Source organism: Perissodus microlepis, chromosome 15, assembly GCF_051167445.1.
Source record: "Perissodus microlepis isolate ML-2025 ecotype Zambia chromosome 15, ASM5116744v1, whole genome shotgun sequence".
In the NCBI taxonomy this organism is placed as follows: Eukaryota; Metazoa; Chordata; class Actinopteri; order Cichliformes; family Cichlidae; genus Perissodus; species Perissodus microlepis.
Genome location: NC_140475.1, coordinates 23,420,149 through 23,436,341, shown reverse-complemented (window position 1 = coordinate 23,436,341; position 16,193 = coordinate 23,420,149). Strand labels below are relative to the sequence as shown.

The following is a 16,193-nucleotide window of genomic DNA, read 5'->3' as shown; positions in this document are numbered from 1 at the left end:
ACAGTTTATCTAAATTTATGTTTCTGTAACTGTTAATCCTCCGGTATGTATGGAAGCCCGTTTTCGCCACTAAAAACAACAAACAAACAAAAAAACAACAAGTATCCATAAATTTGGAGAAACATAACTCAAAATTTCGAGTTAGCTCTGCCAATCAGTAATCTACGTGAATGAGGTCACTTTCTTGTTACCCGGAAGCATATGGCGCAGAGTAACGCGCACTCAAAATCGGATCGCAACAAATTGGCGCTTTCGCAAGTACGTTTGCTGATAGTAACGCCATGTGATTCAGCTAATAACACAAGTATTTCATCATTTTTGAAGCCACACTGAAAATACTCAGCAATCTGCGCATTCATGACTGGATGTAATACCGGTAGCTTAGCTGTAGCATTTGTACCTGAGGGCTTCAGCTTCCGGGTAACAAGGAAATGACGTCATTCACGTAGATTACTGATTGGCAGCACTAACTCGAAATTTCGAGTTGCTTTTCTCAAAATTTTGAGTTAATAAGTCGAAATTTCGAGTTAATAAGACGAAATTGTGAGAAAATCCTATGGATCCTTTTTTTTTCTTTCTTTAGTGGCGGAAACGGGCTTCCATAGCTATGCACAAACTTTTTAATCAAAGTGATGTTTTTAATGTAAACACATAAATAGTTTTGTCCATGAATTTTCAAATGTGCTGCTTTGCAAATGCATAACTGCAATTTGGCATGTAATCAATATATGTTTTGCAATCACAAACAGAAAAATTGGTTTTAGTCGTTGAACGCTATGTTGATTAATTTTATGGCTTCTCAGAAATCCAAAATGGCGGCTCAAATTTGGTTCTTTTAATATGTGAATTTTGTCATTTTTAGTTGTCCACAAGTTTTTAATAGATTTCTAAAATATCTTTTTTATTTTTTATGACACATGGTGTAATAATACATTTGAATCTAAGTAGTTTTTTTTATGTACAAAGCTGGCCTGACTGACATTGTAAATGTATAAAGAACTTTGTAATTCGATTTTAACTATATAGCACCAGCTCAAAACAACAACTGCCTTGAGGTGCTTTATATTTCTTTGTACATGTAAGTGCTCATCTAAATGCAGCCAGGAACCAGGCAAATTTACATACTTTAATCTTCAGTTCAGCTGATGTGCTTCCAGTTTTGTTCAGTGATTTTTCAGGATAAATGACTTGTAGCTTTATAAGAATATGGTTAACCATGATTCAACTTTCTAAACTGCAGTTTTAATTCTCTGTGATGGGACTAAAATCCTGTCCCAATGAGTTTAAGGTACACATTTCCTAGTAGAAGGGGGGGGACAATTTAAGAGATTTTAAAGACCTTTGGCAGGGCTGTAGGATTATTGCCTAAATGTTTATCACAATTATTTTGATCAGTTGTCATAATTATTCCTTGACTTTTAGTTTACCTCCTGAAATCACCTCACAAACTGAAGTATAATTCATGGATGAAGGACAAGGAAAATAAACAACTTAGTGACTGCTGCATTAATGTTTCCATACAACAGATTAAGATCCACTTTGGGGAACAAGGGCCTCGCCTTCTGGTGTGGAAAACATTTGAATTTTGTTGCAGTCTGGTGGTGTAGCACTAATCTGGGAAACTGCAGGCCGTGCTACAGAGGAAAAAGCTGTGATTGGCTGATGTAGGCACGTAGTCGGGCAGTGATTTAGGGAGTGCTTGACTTCCTTTTGCATTTTCAATATCGTTATATCAGAATCATTAATTGTGTGAATCTAAAAATTTAATGATCTGTGTCTCGATGTAACACGCTGACTTGATAAGCACCTGGTGACTAGGTTAGCATAGCTTCAAACAAAGAACAGACAGTTCTAGTTCAGATGTGTGCTGAAACCCGCCGGCACCTACAAGGCTGTGGGAAATAATGTTGATTCACTGCTTGTTTAATAGCTTTATGAATTAGTCAAAAATAGAATTTAGGAAATAATTTTACATAAAACATAGCCATAATCAGATCAGGGTTCGTACAACCCCTAAACCCACAAGCTGCTCAAATCTTCTGTTTGCCAGTGGCAGCCAATCAGAACAAAGCTGCCTTAAAGGGAGAGGGATGCGAGGTACAGGCAGAGGATGAACTGAAGGGCTGCAGCAAGGTCAGATTAAGATAAATGAGTGCTACTCTAGAATCCAAAAATAAAAAAAATTAACTAGTGCTGTCAGCTGTAATGACATTAACGTCATAACCGCATTAAGGCGGCAAATCTCGCTTAGCGAGTTAGTGCGGATCACCCCGTTGCATGGGGCTGCACGGCATCAACGCATTAGCATATTTGGCTCATCACAGCGTTAGCGCTGTGCAGCCCCAGGCAAGAGGCAATCCGCGCTAACTCGCTAATGGAGATTTGCCGCCTTAATGCGGCTATGATATTAACGTCATTTTAACAAGATTAATGCTGACAGCACTAATATTAACTCAATAGGCCCACATTAAGGTTTCCTCAAGTTCACTGAATACTTGTACTTACATCAACCTGATGATTTGAAACTACAGCCATCGTCAATCTGAAGATGGAACAAGAGATTTGACCGAAAATAAAGAAAAGCAGAAAAGGTCTTATTAAAAGAAGTGATCTGCACCAAAATGCCAGAATTTGTTTTGTTTCTGATGCTGAGGAGGTTCTCTCAGCTAAACTGAGGCAGAGGTACTGTTTAAATTCCCTTTGCATACTTTACTGATAATCAGAGATGACCAGGCGGAATTTTAAAAAGTGAAGCACTGCAAACACAGAAACCCACTGAAACAGCAGAAAAGTCAGAGAAAGCTGAGGAGGAAGCAAGAGCACCAGGAATCCATAAGGAACAAGTATGGACTTGGAACTGATCTGTTATCTCGGTCTTTGTATAATAATAAATGTTAAACAGCTGTCAGGTGTCATGTTCTGCTGTTAGAAGAAAACTACATGCACCATAGTGAGGTTTCCCTGATCTGTGAAGTCGATAAGTCGTGCAAATTGAGACATTTCCAGGGAAAGAGTGATGATGGCGATAGCTCGGCTTGTGAAATGCTTTTGTTCTCTTTGATGAGTTTTCACAATATTCCAGCGGCGGTGACGACATCTGGCAGTAAAGCAAGAGTCTGCATGCGTCCGAGCTGCTGCCACATCAGAGACCTCAGAGAAATGGAGTAACGCCTCCTCTCACTCCGTGAAGAACAGAACCATCAGTCTACTGTTAAACAAAAGGCTTTGTGAATTTTATTAGACACTTTTGAACACCTGCTGACATTAGCAGCCATATCTAAAGTCCACTTTAGGCTGGGCTCTGTGTTTGTTTTTCTTACCTTCAAGTTTTTCAAGTTTATCTTTTCAAACTGAGCTATGAAACAGCAGAGATCTGTTTAAACATGGAGACTCTTTCGTATCAAACTGTTCTTGACCATCCAGGAGACTTTCAGAGTATCTCTCCACAGTCTGCAAGAAATCATTTATAGTTGTGCTCAAAAGTTTTAATATTCATCATGAGCATTATTATCATTGTAATTTGGGGCTTTAAAGTGTTTATTTAAACTGTTATTTTTCCAGGCTGGAATACTTGTACAGCATAATGATTTTGTCTTATGCTTCCTTTTTCAATCTCATTACCATATAAAGAGGTAGATGTGAACCACACCCCAACACTGAACAGGTCACTGGTGACCTGATGGAGACTGAAAGATTTCTTGCAGACTGTGGAGAGTTTGTCAGATAAAATCTGAATAAAACATTAATTTACCCTGAGTTTTCCTTGGAAAATTAGCAGTGACTCCTGTCTCTCTGGTAATGCTACGTTCCACTTACACATCATTACTTTACATCATTGCCTTGAACTAACCCTGTGATTTACGGGTAAGTTGCTAATTAGTTGCTGAGGATTTTTTTCCTTGGAAAAATGACGTTTTCAAGATGCAGATGTGTGCCATTTGTTATAAATATAAGTTGTTTTTTTTTTTCAATCTGTCAAAATATTACAAATCACAAACAACTGTAAAATTTTGCAAACAGTTCAGTGTTTCTAGCAGAGACGTTGTTTTGCCTGGAACGTCTCCTGTGATGTCCCCTGCTATCAAAAACATGTTTATATTAAAAAGAAATTCCTGGGGGAAAAAAACATCCCAGCTCAGTCTAGTCCAAAAATTTAAAAAACAACAAGATATATATGGCCCAATCACAACAACGGTTTTCTCAAAGCATTTTATATTATATGGTAAATGTAAATGAAGTCTTGGATTTGTGTTAGTTTCAGTTCTGCGGTTTTCCCCTCAGAGTTGAAGCTTGTTCCCTCATCCAGTTTATTTCCTGTTGGATTCTCTGGGTGTTTACTCCCCTCATTTTCTTGCCCTCGTTAGAGCCTGATTTCTACCTGTTCCTTGTTAAACCTCCCTCCCCGGTGTGCATTTAATCCGTATCTTTTTACTCAGCCTTTGGCCATTGTCACCCCTCATTTTCTCTTGCTGACCCACTTTTAATAGAGTCATCCTTTTTCTAACTTTTACTACCCAAAGAAAAAAGAAACAAACCTGGAAATAAATGTAATTTTGGGGTCTTGGTCTTTGTTATTTTGCCAATTAAGTAGTCTGTCTTTAGAATTTGAGCAGACAAAATCCTTTGAAGCGTGATTGGTGAAGAGTGCCACAATGTGGTGTCTATTTTTTGTCTTGAAAACCTAGCACTGTGTAATTGATAGTGGAAGTACTGTAGAACAAAGCAGCAGTGTGGAAGACTGTGTTCTTGTGCCTTGCTAGTGTCAGCACTAACGAGTTTTCCCAGAGGCTGAGCACGGTCTTTGTTCTTAAACGTGCTGTGAGCAGTGTATTCCTTTAGATAACAGACAACAGGTTATGTTTAGGGTTTCAATTTAAAGACGACTGGAAACGCCTCATTTCACCAATTCTTTTATTTATAGCATATTTTAAGTGCACTATAAAACATATACCCCCCCGATAAACTGTACCTTACTAACAGGTACAGTTACAGCAGTACACACTGTGTCACAGGAATGTCCTTCTATTCATTTGATGATGCAGACATGCATGAATGATTCTAATTTGCTGCCAGGTCTCTCTGACGGTGCTGAAACTTCAGCTTTTGGAATACAAAACATGTATTAAGAATATCTACAGTGATTTTCACGTTTCTGTGATTAGGTTGTGGGACTGATTTTTTTTTTGCAGACTATCGCCTAGGAAATAAACACCAGCACAGAAAGCACACAGCCATAAATATGTCTGTTTTATACTCTGTGATAACTAGATTAATGATTTAATGCAGATTTCTTATTTTCAGTATTATATTTCACTGAAAAATTGCCTTTCCTACTGATTTTTTTTTAGTAATTGTTTCATAGTCAGTGGAGCTTAACTTTTCTGAAACTAAGATTTTAAAAAAATAAAAATCTCAACAGTTTCTCGTGGCTTTCTGGTTTTTACTTTCCTGCTTTGTGCTTTTCCCACCTTCATTAGTTCACCTGCTCCTGATTACCCTTCCTTCCCTGGCATGTATTTAGTTGGTGTCCGTTCCTTCAGTCCTTCTCAGCACTGTTGTTATCAGCCCTGCTGGCTCTCTGATGTCCTCTGAGTAATGAAATGCTATTTTAACTCCTCCAAAGCTCAACACTCTTTTCAACATGATGGTTTTCTAATAACATTAGTCTGTTAAACATCAAGAAGACTGCATCAACACACTACAGAACTGAAATGGGGAAAAAAATATATTTTACAGGTGAACCTATCAAATCAGTATTTGCAGTTGTGGGGTCCTGCCCAGTGTTGGACTTTTGACACAGCAGAATGGAAAAATGGATAATCGAGCTGACTTTATTATCATTTGTACCAGAAATTACAGAACTAAGTGAAGCTGGATTACAGTGACATATCAATTTTTTTAAGCACATTTGATTACGACATGTGGAAACATATCAGTGTATTTGTACGGAAAACTTCTCATTGAATATTTATTAAAAGTCTCTTTTGGACTAATCCAGTAAATCCTGACAAATCAACATAATAAATCTGTCTCACAAATAAATGATGTCAGCGGTTAATTCAACAGTCATTGGATGAAATACAAACTCTCGATCCTTAATGTGTGTCTGCTTTCATTATTTATGGCTCTGCCTGCTAGAAATACTACAAATTAAACTACAGAGCGTCTCGTGTTTCTCAGCAGACAAACCTCTGACATAAATAAAGCTGTTGACTGGAGAGATACCGGTTTGGTTTCTGAATGGCAGCGGTTGGCTGGACACCTCAAACTGAGGAAACTGTTGTAGCTGCCAGTATTTCCATGAGGTCATCTCTGGCCAGTCAACCTCTCCGGGTTTATGGTCCTGCTAAGAGCTTGAAAAGGCGACTGGAGGATGAGTTTTTATTGCACTTAACAGCAACATAAACAGTGGTCTACTCTGTTCTTTCCGCATTAACGCTGCGCTCTGAACACAGCAAGGCGTCAAACAGATCTGGATTGAGCGTCCTACGTTTTCACCTCGCATGTTCCAGAAAGTTCAGACTTCTCTGGTGGAAGACGATTGAGACATCAAATACAAAGAGGAGTTATAAACGAAATGGGAAAGGGAAAAAGTGGCATAAATGGGTTTAAAACAATAAAACGAGTAATCTGGATGTCCTCATAAATATGAGATTGGGTTTTTTTGTTTTTTTGCATGAATGCAAGTAGTAGTACAATACAATAGACTTGCCAAAGTCATTGTCTAGTCAGCCCAAGGTGTCACCAAGTACTACACATCCTTGTCGTTTCCCTGTGAATCAGTCCCACTAAGAACTGTTATATTCTGCCAGCACGGCCTTCAAGCTCCCAACTTTAGTGGTTCTTGATTTTGACATGCCATTGTGCAGAACCTGCTTTCTGTTAAAGTATCCAAGCCTAAAAAAAAAAAAAAAAAAAGCTCTGACATCACTTAGCAGAATAACCACGTCAGCATTTCCACTACAAACTCAAACGGGCCTCCTTAAAAGTTGAAACGAGGTTTATGCAAAGTTGCCTTAATTTTGCAGATTAATATGTGCTGCGATAACAACAGCTGTCAGTCATCTTCAGCTCTGTTATATTTATTGCGGTTTAATGCAGTAGAAAGTCCCATAGCCCTCTTTATTTGGGTCACAAAGTGCTTTTTTTTTGTCAGTTTTTCACTCAACAGGTTGAGGGGAATGTGCATGCAGTTCAGTTTATTCGTCTTTTTTTAAAGTCCCAGAACATGTTTTAAATTCTTCCACCATCAAAGGTTGTATCTGAGCCTTCTGCGAGGTCCGAGGAGGAATTTCAAAGCTGCCGATAAGCTTAACCGTGGGAGGGAATAAAGGTGTTCCGCCCACTTCATCTGGCTCTAATTAGACTGCAGGAAAGTGCATTTTCTGCAGCACTTGGTTTCCTTTATTTCCAGATACTTTTGTTCTGTGGTTACCGTTCTCGGTTTTCTGACTCAACAAGTAAGGAAAGTATGTAAGCTGCAGTTTAGTCTGTAAACCTTAGCCATGACTCTCATTTGCCAGAAAACCTCCATACTTTATTTACAGCCCTGCTTTAAAAAAAATTGTCAGGTTTTTTTTTTTATTATGAATTGTTCCAACCTGATTCTCTCAACATTATTCAAGTATGTCAGACACATTTAATCTTATGGAAATACTCTGTTGTAGTAGAGGGAGCTTCCAGGATACGTGACATCCATTTGCAAGGAAATCATAACACAGGGAAGTTAGCTGAACTGTTTGCACATTGGTTCATTCAGACATCACACAGACTGCAGGAGAGTTCACAGTTTGGGCCATTCTAATCAGTCATTTGCATATATGAAGCCGTTAAAGCGTGTTAGGCTGGATAAAGCTGTAATGTTTAAAGACTGTCCACTTGCAAAACGCATATTCAATAAATTTTATGTGCATATTTACTGCAAAAATGGTGCTTTCGTGACCAACTGATGGCTATGATTTATTTATTCCTTTTAAAAATGTGAAGCAAATGTTGTGAATAATTGACAATAACTGCAAGCATAACTTATTTAGGCTCATCAAAAGTTCAAACTTTATTTATTCTCGGGCGGTCATTCCCTATGGGTTAAAACCTTTTTGAGTTTACAGTCGTAACTACCATCCAGTATCAGTCAGATATTTGAGTTTGGCGATGAGCACTGATGAGATTAAGCCCCCCTCAGCACATACAAGCTCTTTAAACATCCATTCTGATATATCTGTTGAAAAAAACAAGTAATTATAAAAGTAATCACTAACACTTTTTCTATAAAAGGATAATTTGGTAAAAAAAAAAAAAATGCATTTTTCAGTGGCTAATCTGGCAGACAGGAGAAGGAATTTGTTTTTTGTAATCCAGCATTGGTTCTACAACCCTGAGTGCAGACGTGATGTTAAGTCCAGCAGCCATCATTCATTCTCTCCCCTTCAATAATTTAAACTGTCTTCTTGGGAAGACTATTATAACTGGTAGCTCCAGGTGAGTCACACTCGAGTAGAGATGAACTCATCTGAACAGTCAAACACCGATGATGATGTGTTTCCATGGCCCAGAACTGATGTTTACAGCTTATAGATAATTAGTACCTCTCAATCGTGTGCTTGGCTATTAAGCTTCATGTTTGTGGCAATGATTCAGGGGGAAAATATCTGAAGAGAAAATAGCAGTGAATAAATCAAGGAAGTGAAGTTAACTGATTCTCAAACGCTCCTGGCTTCGGGGTTGTAAAAAGTGAGTGTTCAAAGAAGCTGAAGAGAACAGCGCTTTATGACACTTTCCCCAATTTCCTGATTGCTATATTCTTGTCTGCTTTTCCAAGTTTCCACTCAAAGATGGAGGTCTTTGCCCCGAGGGAGATGAAACAGCTGGATTATCGGCTCCATCCCAGGCTGCTGATTCTGTTTTTAAAAAGCTTTCTGCTGAAACCAGGTCTGAGTCCCTGTTGGAGCTTCAGGTTTGGACAAACAGCAACAGTTAAGCTGCACATGTTCCTCTGGGGTTCATGGACACTTCAAGTAGAGGAGAATTTTGACTAACCAATAAGGGAATTGGTAAATTTGGAACCATTAAGCAGGCTATAGTCTAAACACCCCAGATTCCCTTCTAATTAGCCCAGAAGGTCATAAATCAAGCCAGGCGCACACAGTTTTCTGGGAAGTGCTCATTTCACCAGGTATAGTGTCTTATGAATGGCCATAATGTACTAAGACAATGAGTGGAGACAAACTCATCAGAAAGAAATCTAGGCCAACTACTAAGAAACTTGAAGCATTTGCTCTAGGTACAAAGCCTTTTAAGACCTTTACAGTATCCTGAAGTTTTTGTTGTAGTTAGTATAAACACTGCTCTAGAACGTACCCCCAATGTATATCAAAAGGGCACTTGATCCAGGTCCTAGAGTTGATCCAAGTCCTTGTCTACTCACTACTGGTACCCTTAAGGTTAATCACATGATCCTTGAGTCAATCCCAATATGGATAATTTTTTTAAAGTCTGCTAGATTTGCCTTCAATTGTCCAACTGGCGCTGTTCCACATGACTGAGATGCCCTTTTAATATTTGATCGAGAGAGTGTAGTTCAATAGCCTGATGGTCAACCTCATTCCACTTTGAGACATTGAAACCAGTGCCTCTGCAGTTCTTGGTGGCATTTTCCAGTCTGGCCTGGCTAGAGAATATTTCACTTATTTACACTTTTGGAGCAGTACTTGTAGTATCAAAAGGCACCTAATGTCAAAGTCCATGTATAGTCGGTCCAAGTGGTTCTAGCTGCTCTAACAAATCGCCAATCTTCAATTGCTCATCTAGTGCTGTTCCTGATAGCCCATGTGCCCTTCAAGTTAATCTGCCAAATCTCCCAAACTCGTTACCAAGTAACTTAGTAAAAGCAATCCACTTTGCTGTGATGTAAAGCTTAACCCTTTAGTTTAGCTCTTGTTCCTTGGCCTCACAACTTCACACTCTTTCCTACCCCTTAATTAGTCCAAATGCTCAAGTGAACCTATTAAACCCACTTGCTTTCCAAAATGTGCAAATTGATCCAAGTAATTGTATTAGCCCAAGTATCAGTGCAGAAACTCCTTTTTTGTTCCTCTTACCTTATGTCTACTTCTGCTTAGAGGCTTTTCCTTAAGTTGGCGCAGGTACCACTAATTATCGTGTCCCAGTTGGCATAGGCACTGCTGCTTTACGCCACCACTGTGTATCAAAAGTGCACCAAGGTCACTTAAGTGAATCAAAGCCCTTATCTACTTAGCCCAAGTAATCCTAACCCTTCTACCACATTGTACACTTTTGGTTGTTCAAAATGCTCCTTGAATCAGTCCAAGGACTAACTCTTCTTAGTGGGTTAGAGCATAAACAACTTAGGATAGTAGTTGGTGGCCAAGGTATCCTTCAAATCAGTGTACAATAGGAAACCCAGTCCTGCTTGTTAATAACTCAGCCCAAGTCTGCTTTGGTGTGATCTGAAGTACACTTGCTTTATTTTGGCTTCTGTCCTTTAACATGAAATGAACACACCAAAGTGGATTTTCAGTAGTTTTATTGAAAAATGCCTCTTCTGTTTTCAGAAATAAATAAGAAAATAAGGCTGTGGAATTCACAATCTGCAGTTAAAACATGAAGCAGCAAGACCATTTCCATAGTCTTACACGCAGGTTTTGACCGCATTTGATACGATGAGAATGACGATGACAAATATTCTGATTAAAACAAGATGAAATGTAGTGAACATGTACTAAATATACACCACAGACATGCAATTCCACCTTTGGTAAAAATTAGCTGTGACAGAATAAAGGAAAACTGATAAATATAAAGATACAAAATGAAAGCGGTGTTTAACTGAACCTCCGAAAAGATGAACTGAATGAGAAAGGTTATACTGAACATACTGGATGAAGTGTGAAAGCAAAACAATAAACATTTCATATGTGATGTCCCGACACTGAACATTTTCCTTCCTGCTGTACTATTGCTAGCCTTGTTACCATGAGTGCACTGTTGAACACTGCTAGTCAATACAAACTCAATGCAAATATGTTACAAGCAAAAAGACAAATGGAAAAGGAAAGCTCACAGGTTTTTGTAGTTTGTTTTTTGTCTATTTTAAAATTGTGCCAGTCACCCCCGAACATCATCAGTCTAAACCCTTCACCTGACACAAAAAAGAATATTCACATAGATTTTAAGGCACTGAAATGTATTACCCAATAAATTTGAGGTGTCAAACCCCATTTTTATTTATAATTTCATGAACGAACACAGGTTAAGGTGAAGAAAATTAAACGGATAAAGAAAACGCTACTTGTCTTTATGATGTTAGCCTGCTGGTTGTCTTTCTTGGTAGTGATCTCTTTTGACGCTGGTTTTGCAACTCGCCGTCCTCCTCGGGGAACTGGACTACTTGGGTGTCAGGTTCAGATGGGTATTGGCCTGCTTGGAGATAGCATTTGGGCCAATTGGCAAAGTAAGTTGGCACATTTTCTCTTGATTTTTCTCAACATGCACAAGAAGAACTGGTTAAAAGTTGTGTTTCTTTTTGATTCCACCTAAACCACTGACACAGCTAGTTAGTAAACAGCAGGGGTGTGGCCAGTATTGGCGGGGGGTCATAGGTGGCTTGTGTGACACAGAGGGGGAAATGGTTGTCACCAATACAGCTACACAGCAACAAACTGGTTTGAGTTGTTTGTCTTATCATCGTAATTTATTCATTCTTTAGAGGGGAGCTCTCAATAGTGAAGGTTTGCCATTATTTATCTTGGTAAACCAATAAATTGCAGGCGAAATGAACGTTACTTCAAAAATAGTATCTGCACTACAAAAAAGCCTTTATGAGACTGTTTTTATCACTTAAACATGGACCAGGTCACCCAAGGCACCCTTTGGGCACGCCCCTGCTATACATTTCAGTGCATTCATATTCTCCTTTTGTGTTGTTAGATTTTCAGGTGTTAGTCTGATAACCAAAAGCATTACCAGCAATCAATTCCATCACATACATTCACAAAATGCAACAAAACATGAGATCATCAACCACCCAACTAGAAAGAAATTGTGAAAGCTTTGTTAGTATTTTAATTCAGATGTAGTTTGGGTGGGGTTTCTTTGTTGTTGTTGTTTTTTTTGGGGGGGGGGGACATGAAGACATGAAGTGGTGAATCTAAGCCTGCAGGGTCACACGTGTAGGACAGACCAGCATGACCCCAAGCAGTTTAAAATGGCTACAAGCACATGGGTGGGAAGACTTAAAATAAAATAAAAAAACAACAACCAAAAAACAATAGAAATAACACAAGTGTTCTGTTGGCGTTTGAGCAAGCAGCAGGTTTGTTTTGCAAGGCACAAGCTTTAAAACTACAGATGTTAAGACTAAATTTAGTGGACTTGATTCAAATATCATTTACAAGGCACAAATTAGTTTATTTACATGTCACATGGAGAGAAATGCTGTTAACAGAGTTGCTGCTGCTGCTGTGGGTGGTGATGCTGAGGTGGCTGCACTGGTTTCTCTGGTACAAGTCCACCTTTGTTAGTATTTGTTTTGGCTTGTCGGTGGTGTTGTTTGCTGCATGCTCCTCCACTGAACAAGGCTTCTTTGTTTGGTCTTTGGCTTCAAGATGCAAACAGGCCACTAAAGAGGTCGGTGCCATCACCGCTGCTGCTGGTGTTTTGCTCTACTGTCTGTGAGTCGTTAGTACTCGTTCCCTCTTTGTTGTTGTGATGTTTTCAGCACAGTTTGTTAATTGTTTCCTTTGGTGGTTATCCCTTTAAACAGCTTTAGAGCATATGAGTGATTCAGTTACAGGACTTTTTGTTTTGTGTTTTCAGATGGTCAGTGAAAGCAGCACAGGCGGTATAAAAAGTCTACTATGGTGAACCTGAAACGGGCCAAAGAGGATGGAAGGTGTCAGTCAGGTCAGAGCAGAAGACAGCAAATCAATAACCTCTATGTGCTTATTAGTTGACTACAAGTTTCACACATGCACTAATCCCCCCACAACAGAGTGCTCAGACATTTTGGGAAGTGCATTTTCTCCCTTTTTATAAACCAGAGTCAGGGAGTATTGGCCCAGCTTAGAATAAAGACTGGAAGCAGATTTAAGCTGTTGAGGTGGTTTGAAGTAATTGCTTCACATCAAGCTCAGTCTTCTGTTTCCAGACTACTAGATGTCCTTTTCCCCAGCAATACTTCCCAGCTCATCTTGAGGACTCCCAAGGAATTCCCAGGCCAGGTGAGAGATAGAATCTCTCCAACGGGCTCTGGTCTACTCCAGGGTTTCTGCCCAGTTGAATGTGCCCAGGAGGCATCTTTAGCATCTTTAACTGGCTCCTTTTGACACAAAAGGGGCAGTTCAGACTCCCTCTTTTGGAGGAAACTTATTTCAACCTATTTTTTTCTATTGCTTTTATAAATTACTTTCTATCTTCTGTTTTAATCTACAGAGATTTCTGAGTTATCGCAAAGCATGCATTGGCTTTGCAGGTATCATTTTATACCATGCCCTGTCAGAATCCATCAGCCTAACCCTTGAGTTTCTGTTTTCAGTGTTATTCTAAAGTCATCACATCCCGGACTCATGAACAGGAAAGTGCATCTCCCAAAATGTTGGCGTGTTCTTTTACTGTTGCATTTAATCCCAGATTGCCAAACAGAACTAATGTCTCTGATCACAGACAGGATGCTTTACATACCTATGTATCCCTGCCCATTGTAAGGAATACCGACACACTGAGAGGAATCGCAGTATCCAGGAGGTCCAGGAGGCCCACGGACTCCGGCATATCCTGGACGTCCAGGTGGTCCGCGAGATCCAGCAGAGCCTGAAGGGCCTGGGGGTCCAGTCCTGCTCTCTCCTGATGGACCTGATGTGTTTAATTTAAATAAAAAAAAAGTTATCATGATCAGTAGTATTTCAAAGAGGGAGGAAATGGACAACACACCCATGTGTGTTCAACTGTCAGTGTTACCAGACTGCAATCACAGCAGGCTGAAGATAGTTCATGGAATCATATTTATATCATCATATGTGCGAGAGCAAAAACATAATACCAGCAAATAATTCAGTTTCACTTGCGGAATTAAATTTCTCGTGCGTAAATTCAGCAACGCACAGCCGTGCACACGAGTGTGTCAGCTTTACACACGCTGCTACAGTTTCACGCTGTCACTGGTAGCACTCTGATAAATCCTGCTCATTTGACGGTCTGGAGGAGGAGCCCAAATAAGTACAGGGTCCTAATGTGATTGGACACTTCAGGTTGCTGCATTAAACTCAGTTACACTGTGGCAGTGACAGAAACGCTATTTTAAGCTGCATTTGTTTATGATCTGAAAAATAAAGTTTTCTGAATTAATTCTTAACAGTTATTTAGGCAAGTTCTGAAGCCTCTGCACAGAGCAGCCTCTCTCGCATGCACGAAGGCTTCTTTGTGCATGTGAAATGAAATTTGCTTTGCCTTGTTATGATATAAATATAATTCCATAATAGCCAATCGCCATATGACTTTTGACATGAGGTGGAATAGAGTTATCTAACTCAGCTTCACACACTCCCATCCTGCATGGATAATAGGTTACAGTTACAGCTCTGCGACAGTCCTGATTAGGCCACAAGCCAGAATCATAACCAAGGATAACGGTCTCTAAATAAGAACTGTTGCTGGACGCCAATAATTAACGTGGTACAGACCAAGAACAGCCTTACATATAAGATAACTGGGGTCATAGCCAGGTTGGGGATAGATAATGGTTGGAGTGATTGGCTTTTCAATCAAGGTGATTTTTTAGCTTATTCCATTAATACATGGAATGACATTATTTGCACTCTTCCTTGCTATAGTGGCTTTAGACACAAATGTGCGTGTAGTCACAAATTCGTGCTTGAACTGCTTCCCTTTTAGAAATAAATGTCCATCATCTCAAAACGATACAAAAACAGGAGCAGGTCTATCATCTTTTTCCCCCCTCTGGGTCTGTTTATTACTAAAAAAAACTGCATTAAGGGGATTCACTTCAACTTCATCTGCAGCCCCCACCCCAGTGGTGCAGATATTGGAGATCACACAGGGGGATAATGGGATATCTGCAAATGGTTACAAACCCTACATTCAAACTACATGGATAAATCACATCAGCATAATGCAGCACGGACAAAGGTGGTAGCAACATGTCTTTTATTTTTATAAATTTTGCCTCAAAGGAAGGGCGGGACTGATTCTCCAGTAAAAGCAACGTTTATAAAAATAAAAAGATGAAACTGTTCAAATGGTGCAGATCAAAGGCCGGCTGCGTTTTCATCTTCTCAGATGTGAACGCTTTCATGAAGTGCGTTTTGCTTTGAGCCAGCGTGTTTCTGAGAATCAGAATTTTTAAAAGCCTTCCATGTGCTTTTATACCACTAGAACTAATAAAAACTACAGTTACACTCTTGTATTTGATGTAAACAGAGATGAGAACATTTTATGATATTGTTGTTAGACTACTGTGACTCAACGCAGCTGGAAACAAAATGAATTGAAAAGGTGTCGAGCTGCTGCTGACTGTCCCGGGCACGGAATGAAATGATGTAAACTATGATGGGGAAAAAGAAGTAGGATGTGCTGATCCTCCCTTCTGAATTTTGTCTAGACTTGGACAGAAAAAGATTGGAAAGTTTCCTGCCCGACTGTCTCCTCACTGTCCTCGGCATGTCCTCCAGGCTGACTCACTGCTCTCCTCTCCCTCCTCGACTCTAACTGCTTCTGTCTGACAGCTGGGACCGTCACAAAGCGGCAGGGCTGCAGTCGCGGAGGATGGAGTGCGATTACATAAGCAGTTGCTGGTGAAACTGCTTTTTTCAGGACCAAAGTTTGTGTTTTTCTTTAACAATGCTGCACCACCACCTGGCTAAATCACTACTTTAAGGGCAACTAAGCGCAGTTTTAAGGAGCAAGGAGACATGGTTAACTGAGACAAATTCAAACCTCTCAGTGAAATATACTCATAGGAGACGGGACGGGGGGTATCTTGCTGTCAAATATATGTCAACATGTCATAACACTGGTGCCAGAGACTAACAGGAATGGCAGCAAACAAAGCTTTCAGCATTTGAATCAGCCGACATCTTTGAGTGGGTGGGGGTGGGGTGTGAATAAGGTGAGACACTCAATAAGATGAGTGACAAAGGCAGGTAAAAAGGTTTACATCA

At 39.7% G+C, this 16,193-nt stretch overlaps 1 protein-coding gene across 4 annotated transcripts in view; it reads right to left on the bottom strand.

Moving 5' to 3' along the window:
* Positions 1-10,526: 10,526 nt before the first annotated feature.
* Positions 10,527-16,193, bottom strand: part of col12a1b (collagen, type XII, alpha 1b) — a 153,466-nt gene continuing 147,799 nt past the window's right edge. For 2 of the 4 annotated variants that reach the window (XM_084953563.1, XM_084953565.1), the window contains 2 exons: positions 13,699-13,869; positions 10,527-11,439 (listed from right to left, as the gene is read on the bottom strand). In XM_084953563.1, coding sequence (XP_084809689.1) covers positions 11,315-11,439; positions 13,699-13,869 — 296 coding nt within the window. In that variant the 3' untranslated portion in view covers positions 10,527-11,314. Of the gene's footprint in view, positions 12,885-13,698; positions 13,870-16,193 lie in introns of all 4 variants that reach the window. The other 2 variants (XM_084953564.1, XM_084953567.1) reach the window with 2 other exon arrangements.